Source organism: Leucopleurus acutus (assembly GCF_964270905.1).
Source record: "Leucopleurus acutus genome assembly, chromosome: 2".
In the NCBI taxonomy this organism is placed as follows: domain Eukaryota; kingdom Metazoa; phylum Chordata; class Mammalia; order Artiodactyla; family Delphinidae; genus Leucopleurus; species Leucopleurus acutus.
The window spans coordinates 81512652-81537961 of NC_139143.1; the positions used below are offsets into that span (position 1 = coordinate 81512652).

Here is a 25310-nt window from a genome sequence, read left to right on the forward strand (position 1 = left end):
CAACAAAAGCGTCATTCATAAAAGGAAAAATTGATAAACTGGACTTCACTGCTCTGAAAAAAACCCTGTTAAGAAAATGAAAAAAAAACAAGCTACAGAGTAGGAGAAAACATTTGCAAACCATGTATCCAACAAAGGACTGGTATCTAGAATGCACAAAGAACTCTCAAAACTCAATGGCAAAAAAAAAAAAAACAATCCAATTAGAAAATGGGCAAAAGAAAGAAAGAGATATTTCACCAAAGAGGATATACAAATAGTAAATAAGCACATGAAAAGGTGTTCAACATTAGGGAAATGCAAATTAAAACCATAATATCATTATATACCTATCAGAGTGGTTAAAATTAAAAAGTGACAATACCAAGGGACTTCTCTGGTGATCCAGTGGTTAAGATCCCACGCCTCCAATGCAGGGGGCACAGTTCAATCTCTGGTCAGGGAACTAAGATACCACATGCCGAGGGGTGTGGCCAAAAAAAGTGACAACACCAAATCCTGGAGGGGATGCAGAGAACTCCTCATACATTCCTAGCAGGAATGTAAAATGGTACAGCCACTCTGAAAACAGTTTGGCTGTTTCTTAAAAAAGTAAACATGCAATGACCATACCACTCAGCAATTTTAATTTTGGGCATTTATCCCAGAGAAACACACAAACTCCATGCATGTATATTTATAGCAACTTTATTTGTAACAGTCAAAAACCAGAAACAATGTAGATATCCTTCAATGGGTAAACGGTTAAGCAAACTGCAGTACATCCATACCATGTAATACTACTCAGCATTAAAAAGGAATAAACTAGGGCTTCCCTGGTGGTGCAGTGGTTGAGAATCTGCCTGCTAATGCAGGGGACACGGGTTCGAGCCCTGGTCTGGAAGGAGCCCACATGCCGCGGAGCAACTAGGCCCGTGAGCCGCAACTACTGAGCCTGTGCATCTGGAGCCTGTGCTCCGCAACAAGAGAGGTCACCATAGTGAGAGGCCCGCGCACCATGATGAAGAGTGGCCCCCGCTTGCCACAACTAGAGAAAGCCCTTGCATAGAAACGAAGACCCAACACAGCAAAAATAAATAAATTAATTAATAAACTCCTACCCCCAACATCTTAAAAAAAAAAGGAATAAACTATTAGTATATGCAACAACACCTGGATGAATCTCCAAAAATTATGTTGATTGAAAAAAGCCAATCCCAAAAGGTTATATACTATATTATTTCATTCATATAACATTCTTGAAATTAAATAAATAGAGAACAGATTAATTGCTCCAGGGGCTAAGGTGGGGATGGGGATGGGAGGGAAATGGGTGTGGCTATAAAAAGGCAACAGGAAGGATACTTGTGGTGGTGATGGAAACGCTCTGTATCGTAACTGTATCAACGTTAATACCCTGGTTGTGAAATTGTTTTGTAAGATGTTACCATTGGGGGAACTGGACAAAGGGTACAGTATTGTTTTTTACAAGTAACTGCATGTGAATCTACAATTATCTCAAAAAGAAAAGTTTAATTGAAAGAAAAAAAAAGTTCTTATCATGCTAGCAGCATAAAAGCAGGCAGAGGGCCACTGGCCAAAGTTTGCTGACCCCTTTCCTGGTTAGTTATATTATGGCAAATATCTTCTCCCAGTTTTTGGCTTGAATTTATCTTCCTGTATATTATCTTTCAAAGAAGATAAATTCATAATTTTAATTCATCCACCTATCTTTTTTTTTTTTTTCCAGTTAACTCTTTATGCCTTAACAAGTCTTATTCTACTCTGAGGTCCTAAAGATATTCTTGTACATTTTTTCCTAAAAGTTTTAAAGTTTTGTCTTTCACATTAAGTCTCTAGTCCATCTAGAGTTTAATTTTTATTTTTTTTTAAATTTTATTTATTTATTTTATTTTTGGCTGTGTTGGGTCTTTGTTGCTGCGCACGGACTTTTCTCTAGTTGCGGTGAGCAGGGGCTACTCTTCGTTGCAGTGCGCAGGTTTCTCATTGCGGTGGCTTCTCTTATTGCAGAGCACCAGCTCTAAGCGCATGGGCTTCAGTAGTTGTGGCTTGCGGGCTCTAGAGAGCAGGCTCAGTAGTTGTGGCACACGGGCTTATTTGCTCTGCGGCATGTGGGATCTTCCCGGACCAGGGCCCAAACCCGTGTTCCCTGCATTGGCAGGCAGATTCTTAACCACTGCACCACCATGGAAGCCCTAGAGTTTATTTCTGTGCATGAGGTAAGGCAGGGATATAATTTCGTATTTTTCTACCATGAATAAGCAATTGTCCAGATTCAATAACTAAAGTGTCCATCCTTTCACCAGAGATGTACAACTCTACCAGAATAGTCAGTAGTTTCTGCATTTGCATAAGCCTCCTTTAGGGGCTCTCTATTGTATTTTATTGGTCAAACTGTCCAACCCTAGGCCAATAGTACAACGTCTTCTTGTAGGGCAAGGCCTCCCATCTTTATTTTCAGGAAGAAATGTCTTAAATATTCATAGACTTTTGGTCCATATAAATTTTAGAATCAGCCTGTGGGAATTTTTATTGAAATTATACAGAATCAAAAGATTAATTTTGGGAGAATGACTCTTAAATAACTCTTATTATCTTCCTATCCATGAACATGAAACTTTTCCTATTTTAGAATTCCTTAAAGACTTTCAATAAAGCTAAATTATTTCCCCCAGATAGGCCATGAGCACCTTTCACTGGATTTATTCCTAGGTACCTTAATTTTTAAAACTGCTCTTTGGTTTTTTTGTTTGTTTGTTTGTTTTGGGTTTTTATTTTTGCCATACGCGGGCCTCTCACTGCCGCGGCCTCTCCCGTTGCGGAGCACAGGCTCTGGACGTGCAGGCTCCGCGGCATGCGGGATCCTCCCGGACTGGGGCACGAACCAGCGTCCCCTGCATCGGCAGGCAGACTCCCAACCACTGCGCCACCAGGGAAGCCCTAAAACTGCTGTTATAAATGGTATATTTTTAAAGTTATTTTGTTGTTTATTCATGGAAATATAAATAAAATTGATTTTTATATACCTGATATATATCCAGCTACCTTGTTAAAATGTTATTTCTAATAATTTACATATTATTTAAGTTTTTCTATGTAAAGAAACATCATCTGTAAATAATGAGTTTCATTTACCCTGTTCCAATATTTATGCCTTTAACTTATTTTCCTTTCCTCACTAGATAAAACTAGACTTCCAGTATATCCTTTGTCTTGTTCTTATTTTTAAAGAGAATGCTTATAATGTTTTTCTATTAAAATATTATTTTCTGTAGAGTTTTGGGAGATTGCCTTTATCAGGTTAAGAATAACCTTCTATTTCTAGCTGCTAAGAAACTTTACTTTTTTAATCATAAATTAGTAGTGAATTTTATCAAATGCTTTTGCTGTGCCTATTTAAGACGATCATATGGTGTTCACTCTTTAATCTGTTGATGTAGTGAAAGATTTATCGTTTTTTCATTCTTTTTTTCTTTCTTTCTTTTTTTTTTGGCTGCGCCATATGGCTTGTGGGATCTCTGTTCCCTGACCAGGAACTGAACCCAGGCTCTGGTAGTGAAAGCCCAGAATCCTAACCACTAGGCCACCAGGGAACTCCTGATTTATCATTTATCTAATATGAAGCTACTTCTGCATTTCTAGAAAAAAAATGCAACTGCCATGATGTATAATACTATCTTCATTAGCCAAAATTGACTTCATTTTGCCAATATTTTGTTTAGAAACATTGCATGTGTATTCATGTGAGTGAAACCAGCCTGCAATTTTTCTCTCTTATGCTCTCCTGTCTGATTTGATATCAGGGTTATATTGGCCTCATAGAATGAACTAGCAAGTATCTCATTTATTCTTTAGAAGAATTTATATAATATTAGAATTTTCTGTTCCTTGAAAATTCAGTAAAATTTGCCTATAAAACCATCTGGGCTTGGTGTTTTCTTTATAAGAAGATTCTAAACTTTGATTCAACTGCTTTACAGATATAGGACTAGCAGTTTTTTTTATTAGTTTTGAAAATGATATACTTTAAGAAATGTGTCCATTTCTTCTAAGTTTTCAAGTTTATTACCGTATTAGCTTATATTTTATTATCTGCTACATCTATAGTTATGATCTTTTTATTACTAATGTTTACCTATGCCCTTTTCTCCTTTTTTCTTGATTAATCATTCCAAATGTTTTTCTGTTTCATTAATCTCTTCAAAGAATGAAATTTTGACTTTACTGATCCCTTCTATTATAGCTTTGTTTTTTTATGCTTCTTGTTTTCCCCCCGGCTTTACTGAGATGTAACTGACATATAATTGTGGCTTTGTTTACAAAATTTTAAATTTTAAAAACCTTTGTTTTAAAACTTTTGTCTGGGCTTCCCTGGTGGTGCAATGGTTGAGAGTCCACCTGCCGATGCAGGGGACACGGGTTCGTGCCCCGTTCCGGGAAGATCCCACATGCCGCGGAGCGGCTGGGCCCGTGAACCATGGCCGCTGAGCCTGCACGTCCGGAGCCTGTGCTCCGCAACGGGAGAGGCCACAACAGTGAGAGGCCCGCGTACCGCCAAAAAAAAAAAAAAAAAATTTTGTCTGTTCCTTATTTGGGTCTATTTTTACTTTTTATATACTTCTTCAATCAACTCTAAGCTCATTTATTTTCCTGTCTTCTTTGCTCATTTAAGCATTCAATATTATACAGTTCCCTATAAGTATTGCTTTCGCTGTATCCCACAACTTTTTTTTATATATAAATTTATTTATTTTATTTTTAGCTGCGTTGGGTCTTTGTTGCTGAGCGCCAGCTTTCTCTAGTTGCGGCAAGTGGGGGCTACCCTCATTGCGGTGCACGGGCTTCTCATTGCGGGGGCTTCTCCTGTTGCAGAGCATGGGCTCTACGCACGCAGGCTTCAGTACTTGCGGCATGTGGGCTCAGTAGTTGCGGCTCGCGGGCTCTAGACTGCAGGCTCAGTAGTTGTGGTACACAGGCTTAGTTGCTCCAAGACTTGTGGGATCTTCCTGGACCAGGGCTCGAACCCGTGTGCCCTGCACTGACAGGTGGATTCTTAACTACTGTGCCACCAGTAGTTAAGTAGGGAAGCCCTATCCCACAACTTTTGATGAGAAAAATTTTCCTTATCGTTCAGTTCTAAGTACTTTTTTTTTTTGGGCTGTGCAATGCAGCATGCAGGATCTTAGTTCCCCGACCAGGGACTGAACCCGTGTCCCCTGCAATGCAAGTGTGGAGTCTTAACCACTGGACGTCCAGGGAAGTCTCCTAAGTACTTTTAAATTTCTCTTATGATTTCTTCTTTGACCCATGTGTTGTTTACTTAGGAATATGTTTTTAGATTTCCAAATGTATGGAGATTAGTGTTCATCTTTTGGTTACTTATTTCTAATGCAAAAGCACTGGGAATGTTCCTGAGAAATGATAGCCATCCCAAAAGGAAGAAGGCGAGCCTCTTAACACCCTTTTCTAGTACCTGGTTCTGGCATGACAGTACTCACCCGTCCCAAATAACCCTAAAACTGGACGAACTATATGAATTAACCATTTCTGGCACAGGCTAATGATAGTGGGTAGCAGAGAGCAGTTTGCCTGAGAAAAGGAAAGCACAGCCGGTGAGCCCACATTTACTCTGGGCATTTTCCCAAACCACAGCAAAGGCAAGCAGAGCTTGGGCAGTCAGTGGCAGTCTTCCTGGGCAGAAGAAACCCAGATAAGAGTTTTGGTGCCAGGAATTTGTGAGACAGGGTACCAGAGAGAAAGGAGTCAGAGAAAAGCCCCAGAGATCTAGAGGCTGACCCCAGGTCCTTGTCTGAATCCTAGGCTGCCCGTGTGCAGGGCAAGTTCTGGGAGGCCTTCGAGAGAAGAGCTGCTGTAGAAGGTAGAGGACAGGGAGCTAAGAGAGGAATACAGGAATCAAAGATCTCACAGCGCTGGGGAGACAACAGAGTTCCGACCCGGCCAGAGTGCAGAAACCTTGGTAAGCACCCTGAGACCCTCACCCTTAGGAAAAGGATTTTGCCCAAAAACTACGGCTCAAACTGAAGTATACTAATTCGAACAAAGAAAACCAACTTTAATAAGATCAGAAGGCCAGCTAGTGTTCCATTTTTGCTAGGAAAAAATAAACAACACTATTTAGAGAACATAATATAAAGTCTCTACAATACAACATCCATAATATCCAACATACAATCAAAAATTACCATATTTGTAAGAAGTCTTGACCCTTAAGCAAGGAGGTAAATGTCACTAGAAGCAGAGCCACTAATGACCCAGCTGTTGGAATTGGCAGAAAATGATTTTATAACTACAGTAAGTATGTTAAAGAACATGGAAGAAAAGGTAAACAAAATGGATGAAAAGATAGAAGAGTTCAGCTGAGAAATGGGGAAAAAAGAACCAAACGGCAGTTGAAAACTACACTATCTAAAATGAAAAATGCATTAGCTGGGCTTAATAGCAGATTGGACATAACAGCAGAAACGATTAGAGATTTCCAATACAGGTCAGTTGGAAAGAGTGGGGAAGCTGTGGCCATACCTATACTGAGAGCAGTTGGGAAGGTGGTGTGAATATCTTCAGCAGCTCACAGGGCAGCTTCAGAAGAGATTGAGGGCTGGGTTCAACTGAGAGAGGGGTTTTGCAAGATATGACCTAGTAAGCTAAGGGAATTCAGGTCGTTTTAACTAAGGTAGTTATAACTACGGAATCTAAGCTAAGAAGGGATGTGATGGAGCAAAGAGTGTTGAATAGTGAAGAAATGGTGAGGCAGTGGATTTTGGGTCCCAGTGTGTCTAATCATTAGACTGGGGGCGTTAGAGCCTTGCTACTCAAAATGTGGTCCCAGGACCACCTGGCACTTGTGAAAAGTCTCAGGCCCTGCCCCAGATGCACTCAATCAGTGTCTCTGCAGGTGAGGCTCAGCAAGCTGTTTACCAAGCTCAGCAGTGATTCTGACGCTGTTCAAGTTTGAGAACTGCTCCTCCAAAGTAAGAGAGCTGCAAAGAAGGGGACAGGGGCAGAGTGGGATGCTCGAAATGGATATTTTGGAGATGTTCGGTTGTGAGCAATGACAAGGTCTGAGATATAACTCAGGGAATGGGAAACTGTGACTGAGTGGAAGAAAAGATCATTAAAGATAAATGCTCTAGAAATAAGGGGCCAGACTCTTAGATCATTCACAGGGACACAATGTGAGTGTCAGTAAGAGAGAAAGACAGTGAGTCAGAAGCTGAAGTTATCAGGGGAGCATGACAGCGAGAATGGCAGATGACTGCAACCAAGAAGGTCAGTACGTAGCATAATCTGACAGCCTGCCCTTCCAAGAGCTAGAGTTTAAGGAGAATGGAAAGAGAATAGTTTGGACTAGCAAGGGGAGCCACCTCTGACAATCTTACTGTGGTGATTCCTATCCACCTCTCAACTCCCATCTCCAACTTCTGCAGCAGTGGCTGACCTTGTTAACTGCCTGCCAACAGGCATTCTCCCTTCCCTTGCTGACAGATCCCCAAGTTTAGCAACAATGTACCTATTTTCAAATAAGCTATATTTTCCAGCCTCCTCTGCACTGAAGGTCACCAGTTGTAGTTCTCTCCAACACAACAGGAGTAGAATTGTGGTCAGGCTTCTGAGAATGCAGCTTTTATGAGGATACAGCCTCTCCACCCTCTGCCTCTCCCCTTCTTCCTGCCTGGAACTCTGATAACACCATGGAGTGCCCATACCAACCTTGGACTCCTTACCTCCTGAATTCTTCTACAGGAAAGAAAAACAAATAGCTAACTTGTTTAAGTCACTGTCGGCTGTATATATGAGGAAATCAGAACAACTCAATCGCTAACAGTTCAGGCTCTGAAGTGGGATGCTTTGCTCCTGGTTCACCTTTACCTACCGAGAACGGGCCCACCTCACCGGAGGGAAGCTCCCAGGGCTTAGTTACGGGCCTTCTCGTCTCTGTCCACAAAGGCAGCCCCTACCAGGCACTAACCCACCATTAACTCTCCCCTTGCAATACCTCACATTTGTCTTCCTGCCAGGAAGGACCAGATTTTATTCACTTTTGTCTTACTTACCCTCACACCAGCACCCAGAACAAGGCTGTGCAAACAACAGATACTCGATTAATGTCTGCTACGTTAAACAAGTAAAAGCCTCAATTTCCATAACCCACGTTGAAAAAGCCCTGACTGAATTGCCTAATAACCCTTTTTTTGTCCTTGCTAAGAATACAGGCTTCCTTTCATTTCAAAATTCCAAGTTTTCCATACTAACCTTGCTTCCAACCGTTAAAGGTCATAAAAGTTCCCGAATTTCATCCCAGTCCCTGCTCTGTCCACAGTATGACCGGGATGGAAGGAGGAGGAAAGTCCAGAAAGCAAAGTCGGCCAAGCTCTGAAGAGTGAGCACAGAGCAAACCAGAGCGCAGAGAGGCCAGACACCTACCAGCAGTTCCTGGGTCCACTCAGTCACATCAAGGGTCCTCTTGGGAGACCTGTTGGAATTCACGTACAGTTTTCGTTTGCGGAAGAGCTTCCCATTCAGCTCCTGGATCGCAAGCGCCACTTTCTGCATGGAGCCCACATCTACAAATGCGAAGCTGCAAAGGAAAGAGAGGGCAGCTCTGAGCCCGGCTCAGAGCAGAGCCACAGGAGGGCACCAAGCCCAAGCCTAGGAAAGTCTCCTCTCCCCTCTGTGGGGACAGGAGAGGAGCTGGGCTGACCCTAACACACCAGGAGGCCCCAGTGACATCCACATTTGGGCTGGGATGGGCAGTGGGACAGCCTGTCCTGGTTGTCCTGGGGATCAGGAGACACATGCTGACCCTATCACCGTATAACATAGGGCACGGCTCTGGGCTTCCTTCACGCCGCTCCCCACAAAATTTCAAAGCCCTTTTACTGCCTGGAAAATAAGAAAGGGAAAATATGAGTAGGTCCAGATTTCAGGGGCAAGCAAGGCTGAGGGAGGTACAGTAACTTGCCTCAAGTCAGAAAACAGAGCAAGGACATGACCAAAAGCAAACCCAGGTCTCTGGACTTCCAAACCAAGGTTGTATGGATAAGGCAGCCTTAGCTGCCAAGTCAGAGGGTTGGACGTGGAAAGGGGGTTTCCCAAATGTCACTCTGCCAAGTCGCAGTGGGTGTGGCTTTGGGAGTTGTTGAGCTAGTCTGTAACATCAGTGCATCAGCAAAATGGACAAAGAGGAAAGGAGTTGCTTCCCAAAGAAAACAAAGGAAGAACAGTCATTACCATTTGCAGCCATTCTGGATTTTGTGGACATGGAGAGGGTTGAAGTCCTTTAGAAGGCACCGAATTTCCTCCTACAATGGCAGGGTTTAAAAGAGAAAGAGACCCAGAGACAATACGTACAATCAGTTCTCAATGTTTCAGCTCCCCAATCAGCTAATCTGTGATCAACTGAACACATACTTAATGAGAACCTACGACGTGCTGAGCGTGCCAGGCTTTATGCTCAGTGATGCAAATACAGAGACAAGAAAGATATGAGCCCTGCCTTCAATTGAAGCTCAACAGACGTGTGGGCTACAGACGAGTCCATCAAGTAAGCAGACCATTTCACCAGAGGGTGCAAAATGCCACAATGAGGAAGTACACATGCCTCCGGGAGTACACAGTATGGGTATCTAACCCAAATTTGGAGACGGTGGGCTCCCAGGAGGAAGTGACTTTTAATTTATTAGGAATGTAGGCTATCTCCCTTTCATCGCTACCTAGGTGGGGAGGCTTGCTTTAACCAAACCAACCATGCAAGGCCAACTGCCCCTGCTGACTCAGTCCTGTATTCGTGGCAATTTCCCTTCATTTCTTCCCTCACACGTCCTACAGACATTCAGCAAACATGGGTTACACACAGCGGTATGCTGAGTGTTACAGGAGATACTGATTTGAATTTGACATAAGCCTTGCACTCAAGGAGCTTATAGTTTGTAAATGCGTGATCTCTAACAGATGGGGCGGAGTGAAGTCTGAGGGTAAAAGTAAAGCCCGGAGTGGGCAGTGCACTGAGGGAGGACACACCATCGCTGGTCAGCCTCTGAGGGAGCTCTCATATCCACCACGCCCTTCTCTGCAAGGCTCCCCTCCCCACTTTGCTCACTGCAGCCTGGCCTCCACTGGCCGGGTATATGGCCACCTCCCGTCCCTGGACATTTCTCCATCCCACTCTCAACTCTCCCTCCTGCCTGCCCTCAGGCTGCCTCCCTTCCCCGTGGACCCTGGTCCCACTCCTTCCCCTGGCTGCCCTCCCTTTTCTGAGATAGCATCTACCCAACCCTGATGCCCTTTTAAGCAACACCCTATTTTTTCACTTTTCTGCCAAAGGTGTAGAAAGAGCCGTGTCCGCTTAATGCCTCCGTTTCCTCCCCGCCCACTCCCTCCCGGCTGCCTGCAGTTTCGCCATGTTCCTGCTCTACTGAAAATGCTTTCTTGCAGGTCACGGATGCGCTCCTGCTGCCCACCGCAAAGGCCTCCCTGTCAACACCTACCTGCGCTTCTCCACTTCCTCCTTCCTCCGCTCCCCCACCAGCACGTTACCGCTATACATCCCACACCTGTGATGAAAACCAATGTTTCCGTAGGAAATTCTACTTTGGAAAAATATATTTATACCATCTTCTGTTAAAAGCAGCTTTTACCAATCTAAAGTTACTTTGTTGGCTTCGGAAAAGAGAAATGCATAACGTATAGCTCATTTCTCTCAGTCTTCGCATCTATATTACATTTAAATTCAAATTTTCTGGTTTGCTTTTACTTCTAAATATTTAATGTTTATTGCAGATGAATCTAGAAGATGCTGAGCAACAAGCAATTTGTGAGAACAAGCGATGCGTGCTTAGCATTTTCAGTTTATAAAGCACCTTCACATACCTTATTCCATTTGATCTTTAAAACCACCCTGTGAAGCGCACATTATTACTGTCCTCATTCTCAGAAGCATAAAATAAGGATCAGAAAGGTGAAGTGACTGCCCTAAAATTACACAGCCAATTTAGAGTCAGGATTTGAACCCAAGGCTTCTAACTTTAAATCCTACATTCATTTCATGATATCATGCAAAACCATACCTTTCTTCTTGTCAAGTTTTACCATAATTAAAATAAAAGAGGGAATTCCCTGGCAGTCCAGTGGTTAGGACTCCGCGCTTCCACTGCCGAGGGTGCAGGTTCAATCCCTGGTCGGGAAACTAAGATCCCACAAGCCGTGGGGCACAGCCAAAAATACACAGATATATAAAGAATAAAATAAAGGAGAAAACTCCCATATTTTTGTACCTTCAATAGCAGATGTCAGGAAACCACAGCCTTGGGCCAAATCCAACCTACCACCCTTTTTGTAAGTAAAGTTTTACTGGAATGCAGCCACGCACATTCATTTACTTATTGTCTATGGCTGCTTTCATGCTATTATTTACATTTTTGGCTAGAACACTTTATAGATGGTGTGATACTCTTCAATAAAATTATATCACTTTAGGAGGCTTGTATCTGGTTGTCTTACTTTTAGTGATGCTAAATTAATCAACAACTTCAGATAGTAACAGCCTGATTAAAACTGCCCATCAATATTTTACCTAATTGGGCTTCCCTGGTGGTACAGTGGTTGAGAGTCCACTTGCCAATGCAGGGGACACGGGTTCGATCCCCGGTCTGGGACGATCCCACATGCCACGGAGCAGCTAAACCCATGTGCCACAATTGCTGAGGCTGCGCTCTGGAGCCCTCAAGCCACGACTACTGAAGCCCGTGCGCCTGGAGCCCTGCTCCGCAACAGAAGAAGCCACCGCAATGAGAAGCCCACTCACTGTAACGAAGAGTGGCCCCCGCTCGCCACAACTACAGAAAGCCCACGCACGGCAACAAAGACCCAACACAGCCAAAAATAAATAAATAAATGTATTAAAAAAATATTTTACCAAATGCATTTACCATGCTCTGATAACTACTGTCTGAAACAGGTATTTTATTATGGTTTGCAGAATGATGATTTTCTATCGTTTCTTCGGCATTTATGAGCTAAAGGTGCTCTGTAAAGAACTTCTTCTCATCCACTAGGGTGAGAAAATGGCACTGGTGTTGGCAAAGCAAAATAAACACTTATTCTTTCCCTTTAATTATCAAGTTTTATATTAATGAACTATTGTCTTGCTACCTTCAATGTGTCCAGCGAGCTTTGCTTTCTTTAGGTATTACTTCTTTACGTATTACTACAAATTATTGCTTTTTATCACAGTAAGTTTTAATCAGAGGTAGTCATTAGTATTTTTGAAACACAAATTGTCTCACCTTTGGCCTGTAGGACCTCCTTTTCCCTTGTTCTTATGCTTTTTTATTTTTATTTGGAAACTTTCAAACACATAGAAAATAGTATAACAAATCCCTATATACCTATCACTTAGACTTACTAATTCTCAACTCAAAAAACAAAAAAAAAAGGAGCGAGCAAGGGCACCTGTTCCTTGTTTTCACTCCTTTGTGTTACAGCACGAACCCCCAATAAAGCCTTGCCTGAAAAAAAAAAAATTCTTAAGTCATGGACATTTACATGATTTCATCTACACCTCTCCCTACCACTAGGCTGTTCTGAAACAAATCTCGAACACCTCATCACTACATCTGCAAACATTCCGGCACATAGCTCCAAGAAACAAGTTATTTCACCTCTAATCACAACCTCTCCCGTCCTTTCAACCAAACCCTTTGAGAGCTTTCTAGCTTTCTGGCATAACAGCTCCAGACCTGGAATCAGGCATTTCCCTAAGAAGGCCTAGTTCCTTTCAGTGGGGAATGGTATTTAAAGTGAGAAATCTAGCAGGTAGGAGCTTAATGCCACTGGGTTGTTAGAGTACCAAGGTCTTTCAATGAACAGAGTTAGAAGATATGTATCTTTGAAAGGGAAAATAATCATTGTAATCATGGATTCTAACTCATATATAAGAGCTACAGATAGTTTTTATTTAATTTCTTTTATTTTTATATCTTTTCTCTTATGCTGAAAATCTTTATTCCTAACAACATTAAATACTTATTGTATCTTATTTTAAATACGTAACAGGTTCAAATAACAATACCAGGATTACTACAGACAACAAAATTACTGAGTAAAGTTTAAGATTTCTTTGCAGTTCTTTTTATGCTTGTAGTATATCCTACTGAGGATCTACAGTCAAAATACCATATTCTGAGGTCACTTGGAATAATTCTTTTCTCTGGCACATTTACATATTTTAAAGTCAAAACAATAATACAAGGTTTTGCGTCGTGGGTAGGGACAGAGAAGAGGGTGTCCCAGGGGAAGATGTCTGCATGGGGAGAAAAGTCTGAGCCCTTCCTGATTGATTGTTTCCCTTTGGGGCCCCCAGGGAGAATCCTGAGATTGAAATCAGCCTCAGTTTAGAAATCCCTTTAGTAGAGAACAGAGCAGGGCTTTGCAGCCCTGGGAATTTTTTTGCATTGACTTTTTATTTGCAGAAAACTTAAAGTCTTATTTTTATTAATGCCTTTAAAAGAGGTGAGATTTTAATACTGATTTAATATTCAATGAATAAAACTATCTTGAGTGCAAAAAATAAAAATTAAAAAAGAAATACAAGGTAAGTTCAGAAATTGTGCCACCCTCTCCCTTCTACCCTTTTTTCCTTCCCTCCCCAGAGGTCACCAGTCTTTATTCCCTTTTTATCCTTCCATTGTTAATTTTGGCAAATTTAAAGAGATATTCCATTCTCTCCCTCCCTTCTGATGCAAAAGATCGTTTGATTCTAGGTGTATTCTTATACCTGCTGACAGACTGAATGTGAAGTGTGAAAAACATATGAGGTATGAAACGAGAATATTTCCCAGGTTTTGGGCCATGTACTGAGATGGGGAAGACTGTGGGAGGAGCAGGCTGGACACATTAGGTGTGAAACGCCTATTAGTTGCCCAAGTAGAGATAAGGACTTAGGCAATTGAATATACAAGTTCAGAGTTCATGGGCAAGGTACAAGCTGGGAATACACATAACTGGTCATGATTTTCTACTACCACAATCATATCGCCTGCACTGATGACACTTATTTCTGCCTTTCCAATTCTTATTCTTTTTCCTTGCCTATTGCACTGACCAAGGCCACCTGTACAATGCTGACAGTAATAGCAATACCTGGTGTCCATATCTTTTTCCCGATCTCAAAGGGAAAGCTATCAAAGTTGTGTCCCTAAGTATTATATTTGCCGTACATTGTTAAGTCCTTAATCCATCTAGAATCCATTCCATGTATGTTATAAGGTTAAGGCCCAACTTCATTTTTCCTGTATGGATAATGAAATGTTTCAGAACCAGTTTACTGAATAGTCCCTTCTTTCCCAACTGATCTACAATACCACCTGGTTACACACACCAACTGCTCATATATGTGTAGGTCTATTTCCGGACTTTCTACTCTGTTCCATATGTTGACTATTAGCAATGCACCCACATCAAGATCATCATTATTACAGTGGAAAATTTGCTCTCCTCTCTGTCCCCCTTATTCTTCTTCAGAAGGGTGCAGTTATTCATGGGACTGTTCTGATCCATGTAAATTTTAGAATCACCTTGTCAAGTTCTTTGGAAAACCTTTGGGTATTTTGATCACAATGGCATTGAACCTATATATCAATTTAAGGATCATAAAACTGATTCTTCTTATCCATCTCTTTATTTAGGTCTTCTTTAATGACCTTCAGTAAAGTCTCATAATTTTCTGTGTATATGTCTTGCACAACTTTTATTATATTCTAGCTCTTTGTATTTTTTGTTCCTCTTGTATAGAAATACAATTGACTTTTGTATATTTAGCTTATATTCAACCAACTTAACTCTCAATAATTCTAACACATCCAAGAGTCTTTTAAGCTTCAACTTAGGCAATCATCTGCAAATAATGACAGCTTTGTTTTTTCCTTTCCAATTCTTACACCTCTTATTTTTTTTATTTTCTCACTTGCTCTAGCTAAGAAATCGCATAAAATGTTAAACAGAAGTGATAGAGGCACTCATGTCTTGTTCTTGATTTTAAAATACTTCTGTTTCCCAAGTGATCATGTTTTCTGTGTATTTTTTGTAGATACTCTTCATCAGATTTTGGAGGTTTCCTTCCATTCAGTCTAAATGTTTTTCTGTGAATTGGGTTTTTAACTTTATCAAAGGTTAAATTTTAGCTTGAAGGTTCCCAGACCTTGTAAGTAATATGAATTTAAACCGCAAGTCACATGAAATCAGGCCTACTGTTACATGTTCTTGGGGAGACTGCTTAGCCCTACCAGCCCCAGATCCAGGCCAAGACAGATTAACTTCCTCACCACCACCCTGGGCCAATGAGCAAAGTTTCTGTGGTTCACACTTTCACTAAGGGTCCAGCCCTTCAACAATCCTGCTTTTGCAGGGATGTCAGTTACCATTCCCCTCCTCACATAGGCCCAGAGTGTCATCTCCTGTCCTGACATGGCTGTTATAATCCAATCTACTCTTTGGGTTTTGAGGTAGGCACAGATCCTAGGGCAATGGCCAGACTCTCCTGGTTTTCAGTTATTGCTTATTTGGGGCCCTATTAATTTTCCTTACTTTCTTAGGAGTCAGATATGTATTTAAAAGTAGTATTTCCTATATTTCAGCTTCTATTTCCAAGTATTTTCTTGTGAGAGGGTTTTCAGGTTATCCAATCTATCATAATTATGGAAACAGAGGCATTTGAAGATTTCAAATCCATTTGGCATCATGAAGGTTACTCATATACTCAGCAAGACCAGTTTGAGAAAACTGGTGAGGGCAGAAAGCAAACCAATGGGTTCAAGAGTAAGTGTGTGATCAATTTCAAAACTTACTACAAAGCTACAGTAAGCAAGTGCAGTACTGGCATAAGGAAAGGCATACAGATCAATGGAATAGAATGAGACTCCAGAAATAAACTGCTACATTTAAGGTCAATTGATTTTCAACAAGGATGCCAAAATAATTCATTGGGGAAAAATAATCTTTTTAGCAAATGATGCTAGGATAACTGGACATCTACATGCAAAAAAATGAAACTGACCCCTACCTCAAACCACCGAGAAGAATGAATTCAAAAAGGATCACAGGACTTCCCTGGTGGCACAGTGGTTAAGAATCCTCCTGCCAATGCAGGGGACATGGGTTCGAGCCCTGGTCCAGGAAGCTCCCACATGCCATGAAGCAACTAAGCCCATGCACTACAACTACTGAGCCTGCACTCTAGAGCCCACGAGCCACAACTACTGAGCCCATGTGCCACAAATACTGAAGCCTGCACACCTAGAGCCTGTGCTCCGCAATGAAGAGCAGCCCCCGCTCGCCACAACTAGAGAAAGCCTGCACACAGCAACGAAGACCCAATGCAGCCAAAAATAAATAAATTTTTTTAAAAAGGATCATAGACCTAAATATGAGAGCTAAAACTATAAAACTCTTAAAAGAATGCATAAGTGTACATCCTTGTGATCTTGGATTAGGCAATGGATTCGTAGATATGGCACCTAAAGCACAAGCAACCAAAGAAAAACACAAAATTGGAATTCATCAAAATTAAACTTCTGAGTTTCAAAGGACACTATAGAGAAACTAAAAATACAACTGATGGGAGAAAATATTTCCAAATCATATATCTGATAAGAGACCTGTATTCAGAATGTATAAAGAACTCTTTCAACTCAATAATAAAAAGACAGGGCTTCCCTGGTGGCGCACTGGTTGAGAGTCCGCCTGCCGATGCAGGGGACAGGGGTTCGTGCCCAGGTCCGGGAAGATCCCACATGCCGCAGAGCGGCTGGGCCCGTGAGACATGGCTGCTGAGCCTGCGCGTCCGGAGCCTGTGCTCCGCAACAGGAGAGGCCACAATAGTGAGAGGCCCACGTACCGCAAAAAAAAAAAAAAAAAAAAAGACAAACTGGGCTTCCCTGGTGGTGCAGTGGTTGAGAGTCCGCCTGCCGATGCAGGGAACGAGGGTTCGTGCCCCGGTCCGGGAAGATCCCACATGCCGCGGAGCGGCTGAGCCCGTGAGCCATGGCCGCTGAGCCTGCGCGTCCGGAGCCTGTGCTCCACAACGGGAGAGGCCACAACAGTGAGAGGGCCCCGTACAGAAAAAAAAAAAAAAAAAAAAAAGAAACAGTGAATTCCCTGGTGGCGCAGTGGTTAAGAATCCGCCTGCCAGTGCAGGGGGACACGGGTCCGATCCCTGGTCTGGGAAGATCCCACATGCCGCGGAGCAACTAAGCCCACGCACCACAACTACTGAGACTGCGTGCCACAACTGCTGAAGCCTGCGTGCCACAACTACTGAAGCCTGTGCACCTAGAACCCGTGCTCTGAAACAAGAGAAGCCACGGCAATGAGAAATCCGCGCACCGCAACAAAGAGTAGCCCCACTTGCCGAAACTAGAGAAAGCCCGTGAGCAGCCAACGAAGACCCAATGCAGCCAAAATTAAATAAATAAAATAAATTTATTAAAAAAAAAAAAAGACAGTAACAGATTTGGGCAAGGAAGTGGAGAAGCTGGAATCCCCATACATTGCTGGTATGAATGGGAAAATGTTACAGCTCTTTTGGAAAACAGTTTGGCACAGAGTTATCATGTGACCCAATAATTTCACTCCTAGGTATATACCAAAGACACCTGGAACATATGTTTACACATAACGTGTACACCAATGTGCAGAGCATTATTCATAAAAACCAAAAAGTGGCAACAACCCAAATGTCCAGTGATGAATGGATAAACAAATTGTGGTATATCCATATAAATATTTTAGCCATAAAAAGGAATGAAGTACTGAGACATGCTATAAAACATGTGAACCCTGAAAACATTATACTAAGTGAAAGAACACACAAAATGCCACACGTTGTATGACTTCATTTACATGAAATAGCCAGGATAGGCAAATCCATAGAGACAGAAAGTAAATTAGTGGTTGCCAGGGGCTGGAGGAAGAGAGGAGGAGGGACTGCTAACGGGTATGAGATTTACTTGGGGGTGATGAAAATATTCTGGAATTAGTGGTGATGGCTGCACAACCTGGTGAATATACTAAAAACCACTGAATTTTATGCTTTAAAATAATGAATTTTATGGTATGTGATTTATATCTCAATAAAAAAAGAAAGGTTAATAAAGTAAAAAATCCTGGCTACTGTTATTGCTATGAATAATAAATCATCTTTCATCTCTGATCCAAGACTTTCATCTTCTACCAACAGCCATGAAACTGCTGCAGGCTAATCTGTTGGTTTGCAAGCAGGGTAAAGTTGCAGACCCTTCATGGCTCTTCATGAGGCATTAATGTTTTTCTGTTCTGGTTTTTTTTTAATTATTATTTATTTATTTATTTTTGGCTGCATTGGATCTTCGTTGCTGAGCGGGCTTTCTCTAGCTGCAGCGAGTGGGGGCTTCTCATTGCGGTGTCTTCTCTTGTGGAGCACAGGCTCTAGGCGCGCAACCTTCAGCAGTTGTGGCTCACGGGCTCTAGAGCGCAGGCTCAGTAGTTGTGGTGCACGGGCTTAGTTGCTCTGCAGCATGTGGGATCTTCCCGGACCAGGGCTCGAACCCGTGTCCCCTGCACTGGCAGGAGGATTCTTAACCACTGCACCACCAGGGAAGTCCAGCATTAATGTTAAAATAAGAAACTTCTTTTTAAAAACCTACTTCTTTAGCTCATGTCTGTCCTCTCCTATGAGACTGGTCTGCGTTTGTTAAGTTGGAAGAAAGCACCATGGGGAAGGCTGCTGCTTTCCCGTGAAGGGGGCAAGGATCAAAGGCCCCCTAAACCACAGCGTGGGTCAGCATAGCCAAGCAAGCCCCAGGTGCTGGGCTGCGAAACAGGGTCTTCTGGAGAGAGGTGGCAGAGCCTCTCAGTGCCTCGCCTCCCCAAGACCACTGCAGAACTGCCTGCAGGGCTCCTGCCCTCATCTCACTGTCAAATAATGGGTTGTAGCAGCCTGCCAACAAGGGGAAGGGGAATCAGCCCCAGTACTCTCTTCTCTCAGATGCCAAGAATCCCCCAACCCACCCCTTTGACTCTTGGTTTAATTCACTGGGTCAAAATGAATTACTTTATTCTCTGGGCTCCAATACCATGTTCTTCTCTCTTTGTCAGATAAAAACATAATAGATTCATCTCTTTTTATGGTGAGTTATTTACACGTCTTATGGATTATGTGGTTTGGTACTTGGGGGCAACTGGACATGGGCTCAACTCTTGGCCGACCACTCACTAGGTCTGTGTACTTGGGCAGGGGGGACATCTTAGAGCCTTAGCTGCCTCATCTCCAAGATGGAACTACCACCCACCACCCAGAGTTATTATAAGAATCTAATAAAACCACACTAATGAAGCATTTAGCCTATTTCCCGGAGCATCTCTGATAATTAAAATATAGTAACTGGTGTAAAAGCAATACGGCACAATTTGGGCAGAGAAGATTGAGTTTAGCTAATTGGCAAGGGGGCACGAGACCAGGACATTTTTGAAAAATGTCTGACATGCAGCAGGGGCTCCACAAAAGTTAGTTTCTCTCATCCTTCATCTAAGACTGAGCTTGAGCGCAAGGACCGGGTTATCTTTTAGCGTGCTGAGTGAGCCTCAGGCACATTATTCTGCGTTACTCGCAAATTTTTAAATGCTCCAAAAAAATTTAAAAGGCAGGGGATGCTTCAAATCGGTAGATTACACTTCCATTCTCTCATCTATACTTCAAATGCACTTATTACAAATTTTAAGTACTTATGTTGTTCTATAATTATTTCAGGTTTGGTGGTCTGGCCTCCCCAAATAGACAGGAAGATTCCGGGGGTCAAATATGGTTGTTTATATTCTACTCCCTAAGTACACAGCCAACTGACTGAACTGGTTCATTTCAAAGTGAAATGAGTGTAGTTTCTTGGCCGAGACCCCACTGCTCCCTATGACCAAAGGATCGGCAATTGAACCCTCACAAGGCCCCCTTCCTAAAGGGAAGCTGCCTCACCGCTGCCCCTCCATTCACAGCGATAAGGAGGGTGACCGCCCATCCAGGTTTACATGGATGGTTGGATGCAGGATGCTCCACACTAAAAGTGGGAAGTCCAAGGCAAACCGTGAATTGGCTGTGAGCTGGTCAGCGCAGTCACCAACCAGCGACTGCTTGCACATTCGTAGCTCTAAAATACCTTTTAAAACTGGTAAAACTGTTACTGGCAGGTTTAAGTCATATGGGGGAGACCAAAGAAGATAAGAAGCAACCGTTCACAGAGAGTGAAGCATACCTCAGAGATATCCAGCGGGAGATTGCCAATGTACACCTGTGTCTCTCTTTTCTTGAATCCTAAGAAGAAAAATAGCCAAAAAGAAGGCAGGTGTAAGGCTAGAGGATTCAGAGGAGTTAGAACATGTGATAAGTGACACATTTTCCTCAAGGTTAAAACATACACACACAGTCCCCTACAAACATCCCCCCCCACCCCACCCCCCCCCACCCCCCCCCACCCCCACCCCACCCCCCCCCCCCCCCCCCCCCCCCCCCCCCGTGATCAGTGAAGGGTTATACAGCACTCAATCGGTCAGCAGACACTTATCAGGGTTATGGGAGTGGTCCAGTGTTAAGTGTTGGCCTTGGATATCACTGCCTTCAAGGCAGGAGTGTACTCTCTGGGGGGTGGGAGGACAGTGAGTCATCAGCACACCAGGAATCCAGCGCTTCCAATGGGGTATTATGTAGTTTCAGGACCAAAGTGGGTAGTATTTCAAAGTTAACATTCAGCTGAAGGAGGGAAGGAAGTGGGGGTTAATGCAGGAGGGAGGCAGAAGGGAATCCAGGCAGAGGGCAGGGCACACGCAAAGGCATGGAGATGCGAAAAGGCGCGCGTCTGGGAGGCTGCCTGGAGTCGGGAATAGCTAGACGCAACGCTGCAGGTGGGTGAGTGGCGAGAGCAGAAGGAAGAAGGCAGGCCAGGCCAACTGCTGAAATTGCTGACTGCTGCCCACAGCAGTCTCAGCAGAGTCCACTGGCTGTGAGAAGGAGGTGAAGGGTTTAATCAGAGAGGTGACATCAACACGGCTAGGTTGCAGAAAGATCACTTTGGAGATGGTGGAGGGTGAAATGGGAGGAGATAAGGATTAAAGAGAAGTATGGGGTTAGGAGCAGCCAGCGCAACAGCGCCTGAGGGTCTGCACAGTGTGTGGCAGAGGGATGCATCCCTCACATGAAAGGAAACGTGGTGACTGGAGCAAGAGCAGGATCTCAGGTTTCATGCTTGAAGAGAAACTGAGTAGATTAATTAGGATCCAGGTTACAGACTGAGCGTCCCAGCACCAAGCAAACCCCCAAGCTAACTCACTTGGAAATTTCTGTTCCTCCAACACTCCATTCTTCCCAAATACTTCAGCAGAGGGTCCGAAGTCACTGCTGCTCCAGGACCTGTCAAACACAGGTCTTAGCATTGCACCTCCCGAGGGCAAACTCCAACAGAAGGAGTTTGGGCATAACAAGCAGGGCCCGGCAGAAGCCTCCATACCCGCTTCTTGACAGAGGGTTTCCCTTCCTCCCTCCAGACTCGGGTTCCAAGTACGAAGCCCTCCACTGGACCTTTTTAATCGCTAATTGTTACAGCACATTTAGTGTCAAAATCAACAGGCGAGAAATGCTGGGGTTGACTCCTAAGCTCTGGGCATTGGGAGGCAGGAGGAGAAGGAACAGAAGGCTGTGGGGTGGAAGGAGGCTTGTTTATCAGCAAAAGGAAACAACTTACATGCTGCAGTTTCTTTCCAAAAGGATCTCCTGCAAAGCCAGCCAGCCACAGTTAGAGGAATGCCAGGATCATTCAGCATCACATTACTGAATAGGTACTGCGGCAGGCAGAATCATGCCCCCCAGCAAAGCGGTCCGTATCTTAATCCCCAGAACCTATTAAGGGTTCTGGTCACCAATTCCGATGTAGGGGGGGAGCAGTTTTACCACACCACCAAGCACTGCTCCAGACACCTGCTGGGTGTCCTACAATGCAACTCAGTTCTGCCACTGTCTACCCAGGAGATAGCATCAGATTCCACAGGTTAAGGGCTCAGTCCCACAGGACTGCCCCGCTTCAGCCGCCAGTCACCTGTGCTTCTGACTGACCACCTAGAGACTGGAGGTTCGCACGACCCCTCCTTGGGTCCCATCACTTTGCCAGAGTGGCTCACATCTCAGAGAAACATTTTCCTTACTAGATTGCCATTTATTTAAAAAGTATATAACTCAGGAACAGCCAGATGGGAGAGATGCATGGGGCAAGGTACAGGGAAAGGGCACAGAGCTTCCATGCTCTCTAGGTGCGTCACTGTCCCCAAATCTCTACTGTGTTCAACAACCCGGAAGCTCTCAGAACCCATACTTTTGGGTTTTCATGGAGGCTTCATTGCAGAGGCATGACAGATCAGCCCTTGGTTCTTTTCCTGCAGGTAAGAAGGCTGTCAAAGTCATTTTAAAGGAATTTTTTTCTTTACTTCGGGAGAAGCAAAAATTAAAACATTAAATTTTAAAAGAAAGTAGTAACGCTGTCCTCTAAATTGTTCCCAGCTGCAGGAGGAAACCGCTTTAGTTGCAACTAAATTTAAATAGAACTAACAGTGGTTAAGATAATTAAAAGGCTTAAGTATTGATGAATAAAAATAGAGAGGTTTATGGGCAGAATCAGGCTATGGCTGTTACTCCCAATTTCCTGGTAATCCCTGGAAAAACCTATGGGCTTCTGGAACAGGGAGGGCACCAACACCTCCAAGCAAGGGCCCAGCATAAATCTTTCAAAGATGCCTTTAAGGGCCTGCCAGGTGCTATGCTAACTAAACAGCTAATGTACATTGTCTCATTTAATCCTCATGGAAACTCTCAGAACTTGCCATTATTACCCCACTGTACAGATGAAGTCCTGGAGGCTCAGAGACCATAATCTGGTAGTCTGTCAAAGATCACTTAATTTATGCTCATAAATAGAGAAGCCTGTTTTTTGAATTCAAACCATATGACTCAAAAGTCATGAGCTTCCACTCTATTGCTTGGTCTGGAAAAGTGTCTTATTTGTGTTTTTAAAAAGACAAAGAGTAGGACTTCCCTGGTGGCGCAGTGGTTAAGAATCCGCCTGCCAACACGGGGAACACGGGTTCGAGCCCAGGTCCGGGAAGATTCCACATGCCATGGAGCAACTAAGCCCGTGCGCCACAACTACTGAGCCTGCGCTTTAGAGCCTGCGAGCCCCAACTACTGAAGCCCTGGCGCCTAGAGCCCGTGCTCCACAACAAGAGAAGCCACCGCAATGATAAGACTGCACCACGACGAAGAGTAGCCCCTGCTTGCTGCAACTAGAGAAAGCCCACGTGCAGCAATGAAGACCCAACGCAGCCAAAAATAGATACATTTATTAAAAAAAAAAAAGACAAAAAGAGTATATAAAGAACTCTTACAACTCAATAATAAGGCAAATAGGGAGTTCCCTGGTGGTCTAGTGGTTAGGATTCGGTGCTTTCACTGCAGAGGCCTGGGTTCGATCCCTGGTCAGAGAAACCATCCTGCATGCAGTCCGGCGTAGCCAAAATAATAATAATAATGCAAATAAACCAATTAAAAGTGGACAAATCACCTGATAGACATTTCTCCAAAGATAAACAAATGTCCAATAAGCACATGAAAAAGATTCTCAACGTATTTAGCCATTAAGGAAATGCAAATCAAAGCCACAATGATACATCACATCCACTAGGAGGGCTATAATTTAAAAGACAGACAATAAGTGTTGGGATGTGGAGAAATGGGAACCCTCATATTGCTGGTGGGAACGTAAAGTGGTGCCGTTTGGGACACAGTTTGGCAGTCTCTCAAAAAGTTAAAGAGAATTCCATATGACCCAGCAATTCCACTCCTGGGTATCTACTCAAGATAAATTAAAATTGATGTCCACCAAAAACTTGTTCACAAATATTCACAGCAGCATTGTTCACAATATCCAAAAGAAAAACAACTCAGGGACTTCCCTGGTGACGCAATGGTTAAAGAATCTGCCTGCCAATGCAGGGGACACGGGTTCGATCCCTGGTCGGGGAAGATCCCACATGCCTGCCACGGAGCAACTAAGTCCTTGTGCCACAACTACTGAGCCTGCGTGCTGCAACTACTGAAGCTCACACACCTAAGGCCCGTGCTCCGCAGCAAGAGAAGCCACTGCAATGAGAAGCCCGCGCACCGCAAGGAAGAGTGGCCCCGGCCGCAACTAAAGAAAGAAACTAAAGAAAGCCCACATGCAGCAACGAAGACCCAACGCTGCCAAAAACAAATTAAATTTAAAAAAACAAGAAACAACTCAAATGATCATCAATTGACAGATGAACAGATAAATAAAATGTATACCCAAAGAATGGAATATTATCTGGCAATATACGTGGACTAAAATATTGATAAATGCCACAACATGGATGAATCTCAAAAACATGATGCTACAGTAAGAAACCACACACAAAGGGCCACATATTGTATGATTCCACTTATATGAAAAGTGCAGACTAGACAAATCTGTAGAGACAGAAAGTAGACTGGTGGCCGCCTAGGTCTGGGGGCGGGGGGTGGGGCGGCGGGGAATGAGGAGTGACTGCTAACAAGGTTTCCTTTTGGCGCCCCAAAGGCTCTAAACAGGGAAATGTTCTAAAATTACATTGTGGTGATGGCTGCACTGTAAATATACTAAATACCTTTTAATTGTACACCTAAAACAGGTGAATTTTATGGTGTGCAAATTATATCTCAATAAAGTTTTTTTTTTTTTAAAGGTAAGGCACATTTTCAAGAATGGCTGGAATAAGCAAGCATTTCTTTTGCCACTCCACCTCACAAACCAACGCCCACACAAATGAAGCCAATGAGTGGCCAGGATCATTCAGTCCCCCTGGCTTGTATTGGATTTGGAACGTATTGCGTTAGCCTCAACAGCACGTTTAGTTTTTTAAGCTAAAAGTTTTTAAATTTAAAGTTTTTAAATTCAGTCTGGTATCCACTCCCACCCACCAACCCCACTAAAAATTAGTTCTGCAGACGCACCTGGCGAGAGCAAGCGACAAGCTCCGAGGGGTAACACGCGCCCCGCCACCATGGAGGGGAAATGAGAGGTGCAGTTTCCACAAATGCCTCCCAACGCCCAGGTCCCCGCCACCGTCCGCCCGGCAGCCCGGGGCCGGGAACCAAAAAGCTGTACCTTCCCCCTGCCAGGTACATCCAGCCTGCAGCCCAGACGCTGAGACTTAGCTCCTTCTTCCTGCGC

The 25310-nt window shown here is 43.5% G+C and overlaps 1 protein-coding gene across 1 annotated transcript in view; it reads right to left on the reverse strand.

The window, feature by feature from the left end:
• The window catches only part of TDRD10 (tudor domain containing 10), a 54006-nt gene extending 28711 nt beyond the window's left edge, over positions 1 to 25295 (reverse strand). Inside the window, exons 1-6 of the mRNA XM_082865602.1 lie at positions 25245 to 25295; positions 21777 to 21805; positions 21366 to 21445; positions 20295 to 20353; positions 9250 to 9320; positions 8443 to 8596 (exon numbers count right to left, since the gene is read on the reverse strand). Coding sequence (XP_082721728.1) covers positions 8443 to 8596; positions 9250 to 9320; positions 20295 to 20353; positions 21366 to 21445; positions 21777 to 21778 — 366 coding nt within the window. The 5' untranslated portion in view covers positions 21779 to 21805; positions 25245 to 25295. The remainder of the gene's footprint in view (positions 1 to 8442; positions 8597 to 9249; positions 9321 to 20294; positions 20354 to 21365; positions 21446 to 21776; positions 21806 to 25244) is intronic.
• Positions 25296 to 25310: the final 15 nt, after the last annotated feature.